The 17264-nt window shown below is 36.3% G+C and overlaps 1 protein-coding gene across 1 annotated transcript in view; it reads right to left on the bottom strand.

Moving 5' to 3' along the window:
• Window positions 1-230: 230 nt before the first annotated feature.
• AIMP1 (aminoacyl tRNA synthetase complex interacting multifunctional protein 1) overlaps window positions 231-17264 on the bottom strand; it is a 30267-nt gene continuing 13233 nt past the window's right edge. The window contains exons 4-7 of the mRNA XM_061419453.1: window positions 15126-15296; window positions 8235-8446; window positions 5083-5251; window positions 231-473 (exon numbers count right to left, since the gene is read on the bottom strand). Coding sequence (XP_061275437.1) covers window positions 307-473; window positions 5083-5251; window positions 8235-8446; window positions 15126-15296 — 719 coding nt within the window. The 3' untranslated portion in view covers window positions 231-306. The remainder of the gene's footprint in view (window positions 474-5082; window positions 5252-8234; window positions 8447-15125; window positions 15297-17264) is intronic.

A 17264-nucleotide genomic window follows, 5' to 3' on the forward strand; every position in this document is an offset into this window, starting at 1 on the left:
TGAGAAACTAAATGTTAATCTGAAGTTTTCTAAATGTATAAAGAAAAAGCAATGTGCTAGCCAACACAATCACTGAACAATAAATCATCATGAAACACAGGCAAATTCCTCCTTGCAGGCTCAAAACCTACCGGTATAAATGTAGTGTTTCTCTAATCAATGGAAAACAATACATACCAGGTAAAAGACTACTCAAATCTAGAAGAGAAATAACCACAAAAATGAGCCAGTTGTATTTTAGCTATGAGTGACAAATGTTATTTCTTTTTATTGTTTTCTTTAATGAATTTCAGAAACTGAAGTGTTTTATTTTATTCCACTGTTGGCCATAGTTTGAGCCCTACACACTCCCTTCCCTTTCACCTCAAAGGGAGCACCTTTGTACGTAGCCACGCATACATCATTAGTGTAAAGATCAGGCTGGATCTGCTCCCAAATCTTCTTCTTAGGATTCAGCTCCTTGTCAGGCTCTCCTGTTGGGACAGGGAAAATAATAAATAGCTAACATATCAATAAACTGTCTTCAGAGATTTCTAGTGAATTGTCCTAGATACAATCTCTGATCTTTACACCTGATAAGAATCTAAATATTTACTTTTAACACTTACTTTATTTCTGTGACATCAGCACTTTTAAAATTCTTAATTGGCAAAACATTTTGTCATTTCCTTACAAATGTTAAAGGTATTATTTTTTACTCTTTTAAGAAACAGCTGTACAGCTAATTTATTCCCCAAATGATCAGAAGGAAAATACAAGATACTCATTTTATCACTACATATAAAGAAAGATTTTGAACAGATGAGAGCATAATTTGATGTGTTGCATTTTTATACATGGCAGAAGCAGCCTATGCTTTACTATATATTTCAACAAAAAATGACTAAATTGCTGCTACAGTACTTAAAGATTTCCTACAGTACTGGAAATAACTTAAGTGTTAGGGTTATCTAGCTAAATATGATAACTACTCTGAATTTCATCTGCTGCCCATTCTACTTGGTGAGAATGAAAGAGAACCAGCTGAATGAGAGAAGAAGCTTGCAAACAATTTGGCTGATAAGGTGCTGCTGATATCTAAAATATATAAAAAACTCATACCACTCAATACCAAAAAAACACCCCATTTTTAAATAGTAATTGGGTCCAAAAGCTAAAAAGTCTTGCATTTATACATGCTTTGAGATTAACTATCAACTCAGATTTATTAATAAGACTCAAAATAGGAATAATCATGATCTCAGAGAACACTTTCTAACACCATATACAAAAATAAACTCAAAATGGATTAAAGATCTCAACGTAAGACCAGAAACTATAAAACTCCTAGAGGAGAACATAGGCAAAACACTCTCTGACACACATCACAGCAGGATCCTCTATGACCCACCTCCCAGAATATTGGAAATAAAAGCAAAAATAAACAAATGGGACCTAATTAAACTTAAAAGCTTCTGCACATCAAAGGAAACTATTAGCAAGGTGAAAAGACAGCCTTCAGAATGGGAGAAAATAATAGCAAATGAAGCAACCGACAAACAACTAATCTCAAAAATATACAAGCAACTCCTACAGCTCAACTCCAGAAAAATAAATGACCCAATCAAAAAATGGGCCAAAGATCTAAATAGACATTTCTCCAAAGAAGACATACAGATGGCTAACAAACACATGAAAAGATGCTCAACATCACTCATTATCAGAGAAATGCAAATCAAAACCACTATGAGATACCATTTCACACCAGTCAGAATGGCTGCGATCCAAAAGTCTACAAATAATAAATGCTGGAGAGGGTGTGGAGAAAAGGGAACCCTCTTACACTGTTGGTGGGAATGCAAACTAGTACAGCCACTATGGAGAACAGTGTGGAGATTCCTTAAAAAACTGGAAATAGAACTGCCTTATGATCCAGCAATTCCACTGCTGGGCATACACACTGAGGAAACCAGAAGGGAAAGAGACACGTGTACCCCAATGTTCATCGCAGCACTGTTTATAATAGCCAGGACATGGAAGCAACCTAGATGTCCATCAGCAGATGAATGGATAAGAAAGCTGTGGTACATATACACAATGGAGTATTACTCAGCCATTAAAAAGAATACATTTGAATCAGTTCTAATGAGGTGGATGAAACTGGAGCCTATTATACAGAGTGAAGTAAGCCAGAAGGAAAAACACCAATACAGTATACTAACGCATATATATGGAATTTAGAAAGAGGTAACGATAACCCTGTATATGAGACAGCAAAAGAGACACTGATGTATAGAACAGGCTTATGGACTCTGCGGGAGAGGGAGAGGGTGGGAAGATTTGGGAGAATGGCATTGAAACATGTGAAATGTCATGTATGAAACGAGATGCCAGTCCAGGTTCAATGCACGATGCTGGATGCTTGGGGCTGGTGCACTGGGATGACCCAGAGGGATGGTATGGGGAGGGAGGAGGGAGGAGGGTTCAGGATGGGGAACACATGAGAAATAAAGGGATAAAAAATTAAAAAAAAGAAAAAAAAAGAAAAGTCTGAATGCAAATTTCCATTTATTATGAGACTAAATCCAGTGCATTCTCAAAAAAAAAAAAAAGGAAAAGAAAGAGGAGGGAGTGTCAATATCTTTGTCTTCTTGCTGTAATATTGTGTTATTTTTGGTTGATACTTTAGGGACTAGATATTGAAATAATTTATGGCTTTACAGATTTAAGACTAAAAAAGGAGTGGGGAGGGGTTTTAGCCATTATTATAAATATATTATGTGGCATCTTCTAAACTTTATGGAAGCAATGGTTTTATAGTTGGAAAATCGTTATTCAAAGCCAATTAGCAATTCAAAGGTTTGAGCCCCAAATGCAATTTCTATACCACACTTACTATAACATGAAATGTAAATCTCTAGACACTGAGCACAACAAATGAACATCAAAATGTACCAGCAGACACCTTAAGCTTTAAAACGTAAAACATATGCTGAAAAATAAAATACGGATAAATCATGGCTCTCTCTGGGAAAAGAAAAAAAAATACAGTAAGACTAATGATCTGTTGCATGCTGCTGCTAAGTCACTTCAGTCGTGTCCGACTCTGTGTGACCCCATAGACGTCAGCCCACTAGGCTCCGCCGTCCCTGGGATTCTCCAGGCAAGAACACTGGAGTGGGTTGCCATTTCCTTCTCCAATGTATCAAAGTGAAAAAGTGAAAGTGTAGTTGCTCAGTTGTGTTCGACTCTTAGCGACCCCATGGACTGCAGCCCACCAGGCTCCTCCATCCATGGGATTTTCCAGGCAAGAGTACTGGAGTGGGGTGCCATTGCCTTCTCCGATCTGTTGCATACATAGTATTAACTGTTATTTCCTTTCAGATTTACTGCTACAGAAGCAGTAACTGATGTGCATAAGCAGGATGAGAATTAACAGACCTCACGTCCCCAAGTTTATCAATTATTTGATGCTGTTCAGCTTGGTTAAGCATTTTATAAGTTATAAGAGTATAATTCAAACAACTGCATGGGCCACTTAAATGTTAGGTTTTTCCCTTTCACTTTAGAAAAATTTTTATATGTTATCTACATATTCATTTACTAAAGCACAAGGAGAAACTATGAATATGAAAGGAATTTTAGACTGCAATGATGTAGATATAAACACACACCAACAGCAAACAGATTGAAAGATTAAAAAATATGCTAAAGGCAAGAAATCCACTCTGGGCTATTAGCATCTCTAATGCTAAGTCACTGAGTATTTTAAAAAAAACTCCACACTACTTAAGAGTAATGTCCAGATAATAACAACTGATTCAAGTGCTGAAATATTTACCTGTTAATTCTAATTCTATATAAGGTAAGGGGAATGAAAGCTGTCATAGAAATAAAAGAACTATAAGCCTTCTCTGATGAAATAGTCCATATGAATTCATAGCAAGCCAATGATCCACCAACAAAAATGCTGGTAATATTTGAGATGCAGGCACATCTATTTTTTGATCCTTCTACAAACCTTAAGTAGGCAGCTAAGTTCTATTGGGTCTCGGTTTCTAAATTTGTAAAATAGTGGGTTAAAATAAATGATTTCTTCCAGTTCTAAATATCTGACTTAACAATTTATATAGAGAAATAAAACTTAAAATGCACTCATGTTAAATATTTAAGTAAAAAGGAAGGCAAATGTTAATCTGAAAAGACGAACCAAGATTTTTTTCCCTCAGTGTATGCTGAATCTTAAAAGAAAAAGTTCACTTTTATTTTCATTCCATTCCAGTTTAGAAAAATAGAATTTCAGGTTTGTCAGGTATAAACATAACATCCTAACCAAAAGCATAAGGTTTGGGGAAGTGTTTTGATTTCCCAGTAAGCAGTGGTGATTGTGACCAAAAGGCAATATATAGTCTTTTAATTTCTGTTTTTACTCTTAAGAGGTCTTCCACTTTTATGAAAGAAATGTTTATTCTACATCTGCCAAGCTTTCTTTACTGCTTCCAAAGGCCTATTTGAAGAAACTTTCTCACAATTAGGAAGCTTCATCTGTCTCAGGAGCACTTTACTAGAGAGAAGAAACAATATGAAATGAACCTTCCTTTTAGATTTTTAAAAAAATATGAATTTCAACTTAAAGATTTCCTCTAAATTCTAAAGGCTAGTAAAAGCATATACAAGTATATTACTAGGTTGACTTTGAGAATTATACATTTTCGGCTCCCTGTCTGAACTTTTCATCTCTTCATCTTTCTATGTTGCATTCTGAGATAATCTACACTTAAATGATTTTGTAGCACATTAACTGGTTCTCTATCCATATCACACTCTTATGTTATGTAGGTATCAAAATTAGTATTTCACTTAGGGTACAGTCTCTCTGGTGTTTTATGCAATTTGAGTGTTCATGGGGAAGGAATAATTACACAGTTGTGCTTAATGTACCATCTTATGTCAATCTCAATAAACAAAAATATCACTAACAATGGTCATTTAGTGTAAAGTCTTACAAGTCATATACAGGAGTGATTTTAAATTTAAACGTTCCAAACATAGCTTTCAGAACCATGAGTCCCAAATTACAAACAGTAACTAATAAATACTTACCAGGGAAAGCATCAAAAGTAATTCTGTCCCCAGGAACAGATCCATTAGGAGGTGCCAAGATTTCCACTTTCTCTGGTGAACTTGCACACATCACCATTGCCTGAGATACTACTCCCCTCATCTTTGCAGGTTTCAGGTTACAAAGTAAAACCACCATCCGATTTTGCATCTGTGTGAAATACACACTGATGATTAAAGATGTACAAAGATTTAGAATAATCTTATCTAGAATACATTAAGGTACATCTAATATGCTAAATATCAAATGTTCTATTTTTGTGGCTGTTTTATCCTTATCTGTGTCCAAAATCTTTTATGTTGTTAAAGAAGACTTGTATCAACACGGAAAAAAAAAAAAAAATTCTACGAACTGACAATGCATTATAGATCAAACAGCAGAGGCAATAATATTTCACTTAAAAATAAAGAAATGACTGAGGGAAACAGATTTGGTTTTAAATTTCATTGCTAGTTCTCATGTACTAGCAATGAGACTCATAAAGTTGATCTCCCTGTTTCCTCACAAAATGAGGGAAATGATATAAAGACGCCGCAAGGATTAAATCACAACCTATATATAAAGCATTTAGCTTAGAAACAGCACTAAAATAAATGCACATTTTTCCCCTACATGTTTGATCATTTTCAATACTATGCAAGATTCATTTCCTAAATTAAAAAGTACTGATCACTTAACAATTTAAGCTTTATGCACAGCACAACAAACAACGATAGCTATTTCTATAATTTGTTACAGAAGTAAACAGCAATTTCTTTAAACTTCAATAGTTGAAGTCTTAACTTTTTTGTCAATGAGCAAAAATAAGGGACACAGTTTAAATTCTTTCAGTAGGTGTAAAATAACATTCAAGAAGGGTCACTGCATGTGGAGACAAGACACATTCTAGGTGAAAGATGGTTTTATAAATAAATGTTATATATAAATTTACCCCCACATTCTAAGATTTAAAAAAAAATGAACCTAAGGTTCAAATGGAAAAGGCCCCCTTTTTGGTGATCTTATGAATTCTTATTCTCTTCAGACATTAAATAACTTTAAGATGCCATATATATGGGAACTTAATAAAAAAAGTTACACCAGATATGTACAAAAAAATAACAGGTTTAGCTAGATGCAATCTGTTAAGAATCAGATGACAGCTGTAGATTTTTACCTTAGAAAAATAAACAAATGTAAAAAATGTGGTATACAGTTTTAGGGAGCTAAATGCAGTTACCTTATAGACTGCTGACTAGTACTGACTTGATGGTTAGATTCAGATATGTATACAAATCACTTTGCATATGGCTGTGAATGACAGCTTTTGGAAAAGAAGAACTAGTCTGTAACTTAGGAGAACAAAAAAGTTGAAGCCCCAATGAGGAGGAGTTTTTCAAATTTGAGCTGGCTCAAGATTAACTGGTTCTTTCTCCAGGGCTCCTTATGAACCTAACTTCATAAGTTGTTATGAGAGGGTCCTGGTCCTATACAAAATTAATGTTAAAAAGAAAAAGCACACACCAGTGTCGTCTATCATTTTTCACAGATAAGAGAAATTTCTTTACTGATCTCCTTAATGCCATCTTTCTTACCTCAACAAAGCAACCAGATGATACTATTAATATGTGAGACAGACCATATTATCCCTTAGCTCAAAAATCCTCCAGTGGCTTTCATCTCACTCAGAAAAAAAGCCAAAGTCTTTACAATGATCTCTAGGACCCTACAGCATTTGGCATCCTTATCTCTGACTTCATCTCCCATCACATTCCCCGTTATTTAGTCTGCTACAATGACACTGGCTTCCTGCTGTTCTTTGAACATCCCAGGATAACATCTGATTCAGGGCTGCCTGAAAATGCTATCCCATAAGACAGAATAATTTGCTTTCTTCATTTTCTTAGACCTTTACTTAAATACCACTTTGCTCTTCCCTGGCCACTTTTTTCCCCTAGCTTCAATACTTTCTAGATTCTTTCCTTACTTTTATTTTTTTCCTGATATTAACACACTATCATGGAAGTTCTGATCCTCTCAGATACGAGCTTCACAAAGGCAGAGCCTTTTGTTTATTATTATTATTGGCAGTGATGGGCCTTTGCTGTGGCATGCAGGCTCTCAGCTGCAGCATGCTACCTTTAGAGCACACAGGTTTAGTAGCTGCTACACACAGTTCTTTCTAGTTGCCCCATGGATGTGGATCTTAGATCCTCAACCAGGGATCAAACCTACACCCCCTGCATTGAAAGGCAGATTCTTAACTACTGGACCATCAGGGAAATCCCAGGGTTTTTTTTTTTAAACAAATCTATCATTCATCTATCTTTCTTTCTATTCACTTGTCTACAACAGTTCCTGGAACAGTGCAGATTCGCAGTAAATATCAGCATCTTGAAATTAGAATGAATTAACTAGGGACTTGTGCAAGTTCACAAAGTCAATCAGCAACAGAGTTGGGAAAGAACCAAGAGGCAGAACTATTTTAATGTGGAAGACTATGGTCTTTGCAGTATCTCTGAAGCACCATGGAGCAGAAGAAATAGGTGGATGATGCAAATTTCTATAGAAGATGTCTAGAGAGAGCAAGTTATAAATTATTAATGTCTGACATTGGAAATATAGATATATTTAAATATCCAAATAATAAAAGTTTAAAACACACTATTTTTAATGAATAAAGGAATACCATTAAAAAGTTCAAGTTCAATCTTCAAAATTCCCTCTCCTCTTTTTTCTTCCAGTATGAAAATACTTGAGTTATTAAGATATAAAGCTTGTTTTATTAATTTTAGATTGGTACTTTCTGAGCTTATATAATGGTGATTTTAAAATTAAAATCAGGGAATAAAATTCCATGATAGAACAGTGATGATAAAATAACAAACTAAAAATACTTTTAAAAATTGAGAAAAAATAATATATCATTTCTTCTTTCTATGGTCATGACTTTGATCTTAATTTACAGATCTTTTGCAAGTTTTTGGTAGTTTTGTGCACTTTTTGGTGGATTTATCATATTTAAATAATCAACTGAATTAATCAATATTGATTCATGTTGTGTGGTTTGATATAAAATTACATGAAAAAAATTAAGAAAGAGGGATTGACACCAAAACGCATATGTAGAAATAATTTTAGCTACATAGATTACCTGTTCAAGAGGAACATGATTCACCAGGCCACTGACCACCGTTCTTGGGGCTGTTTCTCCAACATCTACTTCTTCTACATACAAAGAATCTGCATCAGGGTGTTTTCTGGCACTGATGATACAACCAATTCGAAGATCCAGACGGGAAACATCAACAGGCTTAGAGTCAGCACTTCCTGCTACTGGTTGCTGTTTTTTCTCCTTTTTCTCTCCTAAAAAATAGTTACAAAGGGTAAACTTCAGAAGTAAAACAAAAATGAAAATCTCCACAGTATTGATTCTGATGAGTTTAAAAGAAAAAATGAGTGTTCATCTTCTATCTTCATTTAAGTAACAAAGGAAAGAATTATCCATGTCACAACATCTTGAATTCCCTCTAAGCTATTCCTCTGTTGAACTGTCTATATCTCTAGCTAAAGACACAGAGTAGATGTTGGTAATCTATGGCTCAAGGTCAAATCCAGCCTGCTGCCTATGAAATTGTTTTACTAGAACAAAATTATGTTCATTAATTTATATATTGTATATGCATGCTTTGGTACTCTGGCAGAGTGAAGCAATTGTAACAGAGACTTTATAGTCTATAAATAACACTCTACAGAAAAAATTTCCCTTTCCCTGAAACAGAGGGAAAAAAATCCTTTAAGATTTACTGTGACTCTCCAAGAGTGAAAAATTCTTTAGAAAGAATATCTTAAGTAGCCAACTGACAGCATGAACTACAATCAAATATAATTTCACTGATAAAATGTGTCTCTCACCACTTAAACATACCAGTAAGTATACAATGAATTTCTCCATTTCTTATACTCCTCTGAAGACTTCTTAGGACTTTAGATTTGCCTACAGAAACTATCTGAGTGGAAGAAAACATTTTATTCCAATTATGTTTTCAAAATTCTACTTTCATTTACTTGCTGATAATATAACTCTTATAAGCCATAAGATCACTTTAGCCATTAAGTCAAAATGCAACCTGAATATAGTTCAAATTCCTAAAGTTTACATTTATCTTCTCTGGCAGAAAAAAAAAAGTAAGACAAAACTACCTCCTAATCTGTAGGACATAAGCTGTTATCTTGAAAGCATTGTTTCTTAACTACTTCTTTGTTTCATCTTTGGATAAATATTTACTGAGATCTAAGGCACTGAAAAAATTAAGATGAGTGGCCCACACTAGCCAGGTACCAAAAATCTCTTACAAGACAGACAGATATGGGCTTCCCTGGTGGCTCAGTGGAAAAGAATCCACCTGCCAATGCAGGAGACGCGGGTTTGATCCCGGCGATCCAGAAGATTCTACATGTGGTGAAGCAACTAGGCCTGTATGCCACAACTATTGAGCCTGTGCTCTACTACTGAGCCTGTGCCCTACTACTGAGCCTGTGCCCTGGAGCCGCAACTACTGAAGTCTTGAGTGTCCTAGGACCCGTGCTCTGCAACAAGAGAAGCCACTTCAACGGGAAGCCAGTGACCACTTGCCACAACAGAGAAAAGTCTGCACTGAAGACCCAGCATGGCCATAAATAATATTAAAGAAAAAAAAACAGATACACATAATGAACATGTGATAAACATTACAAATAAAAAGAAATACAGAAGCACAGGGAAGAGTAATTCTGGAGTGGGAACAGATGATTTTGCATAAAAGACATTCACAATTTTCACAAAGATTGCTTATAAAAGAGAACGTAGAGCTAGTTCAAAATAAATGACAAATTTTTAGTCTCATTAGCAAATTTTTTAAAAATACCACTTTTCATGTAACATATCAGAAAAGATTTTTAAAAATAGTTAAGAGCCTTAATGATAAAGATATATATGCTATGCTATGCTAAGTCACTTCAGTCGTGCCAGACTCTGTGCGACCCCATAGACGGCAGCCACCAGGCTCCCCCGTCCCTGGGATTCTGCAGGCAAGAACACTGGAGTGGGTTGCCATCTCTTTCTCCAATGCATGAAAGTGAAAAGTGAAAGCGAAGTCGCTCAGTCGTGTCCGACTTTTAGCGACCCCATGGATTGCAGCCTACCAGGCTTCTCCATCCATGGGATTTTCCAGGCAAAAGTACTGGAGTGGGGTGCCACTGCCTTCTCCATATATATATATATAATTACTACAAAAATCTTAATAGTTATCTTTGAGTGATAAACTATGTATTTATTTTAAAACACTACATATGGCAACCCACTCCAGTATTCTTTCCTGAAGAACCCCACAGACAAGAGGAGCCTGCCGAGCTACAGTCCATGGGGTCACAGAGAGTTGGACACATGTAGGTGACTGAACAACAACAACATACATACTACTGTAACAATATGATGTAGCTATATTTATGAATTTTAAAACTTCAGGCATTTGAAATACCTTTTTCAGGGATCTACATTACACAGGTGATTGTAAATATGAAATTCCATACCAAGAACTTCGTTAGTCATCATAAAGAGACTTTAGAAATGTTTCATTAACAAATGAGTGATGCTCATAAGTGTAGTACAGAAAGACTGTATGGGGGCCACAGCCCTTTCGAGAGCACAATTTTGTAATCTGGCAATCTTGGCAGTCAACATTGATTAAACAGCCCTCTATTCCAGCACTATCCAAGACAGTAGCTGCTGACTCCATATAGTTTTTAACATTTAAATTTAAAATAATTTAAAATTGAGTTCTTTAGTCATACTAGACATGTTTTTAAATGTTTAGCAGCCACACATGGCTATGTCTACTGTGTCGGACAACCCAGCTATACGGACAGAAAGTTCTACTGAACACAGGTATTCAAGACCTAGATCTTCATTTGGTCTTGGATGCTCCCTCCTCGAAAGGAAGACTTTTGTTGTTTCATTTAACCACAAGGTTGACTGATCTTGCAGCCACAATACTTTATCCTCTTTGAGGATGGACTTTTTACCAAACTTATAAGAACAGGTTGCATGAATGTTTTGTGCCTACTTAATAAAATTCATAAAAAGAAAGAATCAGTCTGACTTGGTTTCATTGTAACCATACCACCTAGTGGTGAAGTGATGTAGAAGAGGATGCACAGCACCTAGAAGCTATTCATGCTTATCAAAAGGAATTGACAAGGGTTAGGTGCTAAAATGGCTTAGATCAGATTATGAATCCCTCAGCCCTTTTATATTTTCCAAAAAAATTTAAAGAGTTTAAGTACCACGAGAGGCATGTGTAATGAATTATAAAAACCTATTTTTTGACATTTGGGAAAATGAAGTCCAGAAAGGAATAAAGCAAAGTTAATAAATAAGGAGTCAGATTTATGATTAGAAAAAGAGCTTTAGCGGCCAGGTAAGGACACACTAGAGAACATGAGGCTTTAACATTAATCAGATGGGCTCATGAGAACCTAGCCACCTGGTGTCACGACGCACTCAGTCGCTTCAGGGGTGCCAGACTCCTAGTGACCCGTGGACTGTGACCCACCGGGCTCCTCTGTCCACGGGGTTTTCCAGGCAAGAATACTAGACTGGGCTGCCATTTCCTCCTCAAGGGATCTTCCCAAACCAGGGATCAAAACCTGCATCTCCTCTGTCTCCTACTTGGCAGGTGAATTCTTTACCACTGAGCTATTGGGAAGCCTAAATTACCTGGTAGCACCTAACAAAATGCAGGCACAGAACCGGGCTCCAGATAGGTTTTGGTGGTAGGAATTACAGCCAAAGCTGATCTTATTGTGCTTCCCTTTATTGTGCTTTGCAGATAACTGCATTATTTACAAATGGAAGGTTTGTGGCAACTCTGCATCAAGCAACTTTCTTGACACCGTTCTTTCAACAGCATTTGTCACTTTGTGTCTTGGTGTCACATTTTGGTAATCCTCAAAATATTTCCAATTTTTTCATTATTATATTTGCTATGGTGATCTGCGGTCTGAGATCTTTGATGTCACTATTGTAAATGCTTTAGGGTACCACAAACCATGCCCATATAAAATGCTAAACTTAATAACTGTGTGTGTTCTGACTGTTCGACCATCAGCCAACCCATCTGTCTCTCCCTTTCCTCTGGCCGAAATTAAGCCAATTAAGAACCCTACCATGAAGAAAGAGAATGCAAATATCTCATTTATAATTTCTATTATGGTTACATGTTCAAATAATATTTTCAATGTATTACATTACAATGTATTATTAAAATTAATTTCACTTGCTTTTTGTATTAATGATATTGCTCAAAAACATTACAATATATATACACTTCATATTATATATCTATTGGACAGAATTCTCTTAGAACATTACGGTCCAATAATACAAAAAATGAGTTTAAATGTATATGTTTTTGTTGCATATAGATATGACCAGGACATCAATACGAGACTCTGAAGTATAAAAGCAACAACAAAACTTTAAAAATCTTTGTCATTAAAAAAAAAAAGAACCCTAAAATGGCCTTTAAAAAGTGATCAAGTGAAAGAAAAAGTCACATATTCTTCACATTTAAAAGCAAGGAATGATTACACTTAGTGAGGCAGGCATGTTGAAACCCAACACAGGCCAAAAGCTGGAGCTTTTGTGCCAAACAGCCAAGTTGTGAATGCAAAGAAAACAGTTGTTGAGGAAAACAAAAAGTGCCACTGCAGAGAAGACATGAACAATAACAAAGTGAAACAGTCATGTTGATAATATGGAGAAAGCGTTAATGGCCTGGAGAGAAGAGGAAACCAGACATATTCCTTTAAGCCAAAGCCTAACCCAGAGCCAAGCCTTAACTCTCTTCAATTGTGTGAAGGCTGAGAGATAAGAAATCTGCAAAAACAAACGGTTAGAGCTAGCAGTGCTTGGTTCATGAGATTGAAGGACAGAAGTTGTCTTCATAACATGAAAATTCAAGGTGAAGCAGCAAGTGATGTAAAAGTTGCAATTCAGAAGGTCTAGTTAAGATAATTAATGAAGTGGCTACAGTGAACCACAGATTTTCAACGTAGATAAAAATTGTAAGCCTTCTATAGTAAGAAGACACCACCCAGGACTTCCATAGTTAGGAGAAGTCAATGCCTGGCTTCAAAGGACAGGCCGACTCTCTTGTTAGGGGCTAATGCAGCTGGTGACCTTAAGTTGAAGCCAAGGCTCATTTACCATTCTGAAAAATCCTCTGGCCCTTAAGAATGACACTAAATCTATTCTGCTTGTGCTCTATAAATTGAACAACAAAGCCTGGATGACAGTACTTCTGTTTACAACATGGTTTACAAAATATTTTAAGCCCACTGTTGAGAGACTTTCACCTCACAAGAATGACTTCTTTCAAAATGTTACTGCTCACTGGCAATCCACCTGGTCACCCAAGAGCTCTAATAAAGATGTGCAGTGAGATTAAGCTTGTTTTCATGTCTGTTAATACAACATCTATTCTACAGTCCATGGATCAAGAAATAAATTTGACTTTCGAGTCTTATTCTTAAGAAATACACTTTTTAAAGCTATAGCTGCCACATATAGTAATTTCTCTGACAGAATGATGCAAAGTAAACTGAAAACCTTCTGGAGATGATTCACCATTTGAGATGCCATTAAGAATTCATGGAAAGAGGTCAAATATCAACATTAACAGAAGTTGGGAAGAAGTCGATTCCCACCCTCATGTAAAACTTTGAGGAGTTCTAGATTTCAGTGGAGGAAGAAACTGCAGATTTAGCAAGAGATCTAGAATTACAAGTGGAGCCTAAAGATATGACTAAATTGCTGCAATCTCATGATAAAATATTAGTGAATAAGGAATTGCTTCTAATGAATGAGCAAAGAAAGTCATTTCTTGACATGGAATCAACTCCTAGTGAAGAGGCTGTGAAGACTGTTGAAATGTAACAAAGGATTTAGGACATTACATAAATTTGGCTGATAAAGCAGTTGGCAGGGTTTGAGAAGACTGACTCCAATTTGAAGAAGTTCCACTGTGGGTAAAATGCTATCAAATAGAATTGTGTGCTACAGATAAATAGTTTGTGAGGAAGATTCAACCAATACAGCAAACTTTACTGTTGTCTTATTTTAAAAAAGTGCCACAGCCAGTCAACCATCAGCAACCATAAGTTTGATCAGTCAGCAGCAATCAACACTGAAAAAAGACTCTCCCCCATCAAAAAGATTATGACTTGCTAAAGGTTCAGGTGATGGCCAGCATGTTTTACCAATAAAGTATTTTTAACCAAGGTATGTACAGTATTTTTTTTGTTTTTTTTTTTAGGTATACTGCTATTGACCACTTAATAGAGCACAGTACAGTATAAGCATAACTTTCATAGATACTGGGAAACCAAAAAATTCTTGTGATTTGCTTTCTTGTGCTATCTGCTTTATTTTGATGGTCTGGAAATGAATCTGCAATATCCCTGAGATATGACTATACAGGTTTTGGTAGTCAGTTAGATACAAAAATTGAGGGACAGTGACAAGTTAAGGTTGACTGCAAGATTTCTATTCTAGTTGTTTAAGTGGACAGTGATATACTTTCTACTTCAGTTCTTACGGATTCCTAAAACATTTAACACCCCAACGCTAATTCAGACACTCTACTTTGACTGGAATATTGTTTTCTTATCTTCATGACTGCTTCTAAGCTAACTTTCTACCTGTGATTTCTCTGAAACTGTTCCCCACAAATACATGCAAATTCAGTCATAGCAAACTGCATATGGTTCTCTACTTCCTGGTGTTAGTTATGCTAGTCCCTCTACTCAAGTCATGCTCTTGCCCTGTCAACCTGGTCAACCTTTACACACCCTTGAGGGCCCACCTTTAATGTTCCATTACCCTACTGTTTTTAAACTTTATTCTATTTCATAAGTTTGAACTTTCTTTTTGACACCATTATGAAAAATGTTGACATTTGGTAAACTAGTCAAGTGCAAAACAAATTTAACTGTTAAAAAATACCTTTCTTTTCAGCTTTCTCTTTCATCTTCTTTTCTTCTTCTCCTCCTCCTCCTTTTACTTGCTCTTTAGCACCAGAAGATATGGCTGTTATTGGTATAGACTGTATCTCATTTTCAGAAACTGTAGAATCAGTTTTTAGTGGAGTATCAGATGGAAATGGTATTTGTTTTACTGACAAAGAAAATGAAATAATGTCATTTATGTTAAATAAACAAACAGAAAACTATGAAACTGTGAATCATAAACTATTTTGAAACAAATACAGTTGATATACAATATGTTACAGGTATTCAATATAATGATTAACAATTTTAAATGTTATACTGTATTTATAGTTATTATAAAATATTGCCTATATTCCCCATGATGTATAATATATCCTTGTAGCTTACCTAATACACAATTATTTGTACCTCTTAATCCCCAACTCCAATATTGCCCCCCTCTTTCCCTCTCCGGTGGTAACCACTGTTTTGTTCCCTACATCTATGAGTCAGCTTTTTATTGTATTCACTAGTTTGTTGTAATTTTAGATTCATCTATAAGTATTTGACTTTTTCTGACTTATTTCACTTGGCATAATACCCTGAGTCCACCCATGTTGCTGCATATGGCAAAATTTCATGCTTTTTTATGGCCGAATAGGACTGGAAAAGGTCAGTTTTCATTCCAATCCCAAAGAATGCTCAAACTACCACACAAATGCACTCATCTCACACGCTCGTAAAGTAATGCTCAAAATTCTCCAAGCCAGGCTTCAGCCATATGTGAACTGTGAATTTCTAGATGTTCAAGCTGGTTTTAGAAAAGGCAGGGGAACCAGAGATCAAATTGCCAACATCCGCTGGATCATGGAAAAAGCAAGAGAGTTCCAGAAAAACATCTATTTCTGCTTTATTGACTATGCCAAAGCCTTTGACTGTGTGGATCACAATAAACTGTGGAAAATTTGGAAAGAGATGGGAATACCAGACCACCTGACCTGCCTCTTGAGAAATCTGTATGCAGGTCAGGAAGCAACAGTTAGAACTGGACATGGAACAACAGACTGGTTCCAAATAGGAAAAGGAGTATGTCAAGGCTCTTATATTGTCACCCTGCTTATTTAAGTTATATGCAGAGTACATCCTGAGAAATGCTGGGCTTGGAAGAAGCACAAGCTGGAATCAAGATTGCCGGGAGAAATATCAATAACCTCAGATATGCAGATGACACCTTTCACGCAGAAAGTGAAGAGGAACTAAAAAGCCTCTTGATGAAAGTGAAAGAGGAGAGTGAAAAAGTTGGCTTAAAGCTCAACATTCAGAAAACGAAGATCATGGCATCTGGTCCCATCGCTTCATGGGAAATAGATGGGGAAACAGTGGAAACAGTGTCAGACTTTGTTTTTGGGGGCTCCAAAATCACTGCAGATGGTGACTGCAGCCATGAAATTAAGACGCTTACTCCTTGGAAGAAAAGTCATGACCAACCTAGATAACATATTCAAAAGCAGAGACATTACTTTGCCAACAAAGGTCCATCTAGTCAAGGCTATGGTTTTTCCAGTGGTCATATACGGATGTGAGAGTTGGACTGTGAAGAAGGCTGAGCACCGAAGAACTGATGCTTTTGAACTATGGTGTTGGAGAAGACTCTTGAGAGTCCCTTGGACTGCATGGAGATCCAACCAGTCCATTCTGAAGGAGATCAGTCCTGGGTGTTCATTGGAAGGACTGATGCTGAAGCTGAAACCACCTCATGCGAAGAGTTGACTCATTGGAAAAGACCTTGATGCTGGGAGGGATTGCGGGCAGGAGGAGGAGGGGACATAGGATGAGATGGCTGGATGGCATCACCAACTCGATGGACATGAGTTTGGGTAAACTCCAGGAGTTGGTGGTGGACAGAGAGGCCTGGCATCCTGCGATTCATGGGGTTGCAAAGAGTCGGACACGACTGAGCGACTGAACTGAACAGAACTGAGACACTTATAAAATAATTCAATAAAAACTTTCATTTCATTTACAACATACCAGGTGAAATGATAATTATCTGCTGATCTGGATAACTTAAAAACCAGTATCTGATTTCAGGCAAATTATATCTCTAAGCGTCAATGTATAAAACAAGAATATCTGTGTACATAAGATTTTAAGG

The sequence above is a fragment of the Bos javanicus genome, chromosome 6 (genome assembly GCF_032452875.1).
Source record: "Bos javanicus breed banteng chromosome 6, ARS-OSU_banteng_1.0, whole genome shotgun sequence".
Lineage (NCBI taxonomy): Eukaryota > Metazoa > Chordata > Mammalia > Artiodactyla > Bovidae > Bos > Bos javanicus.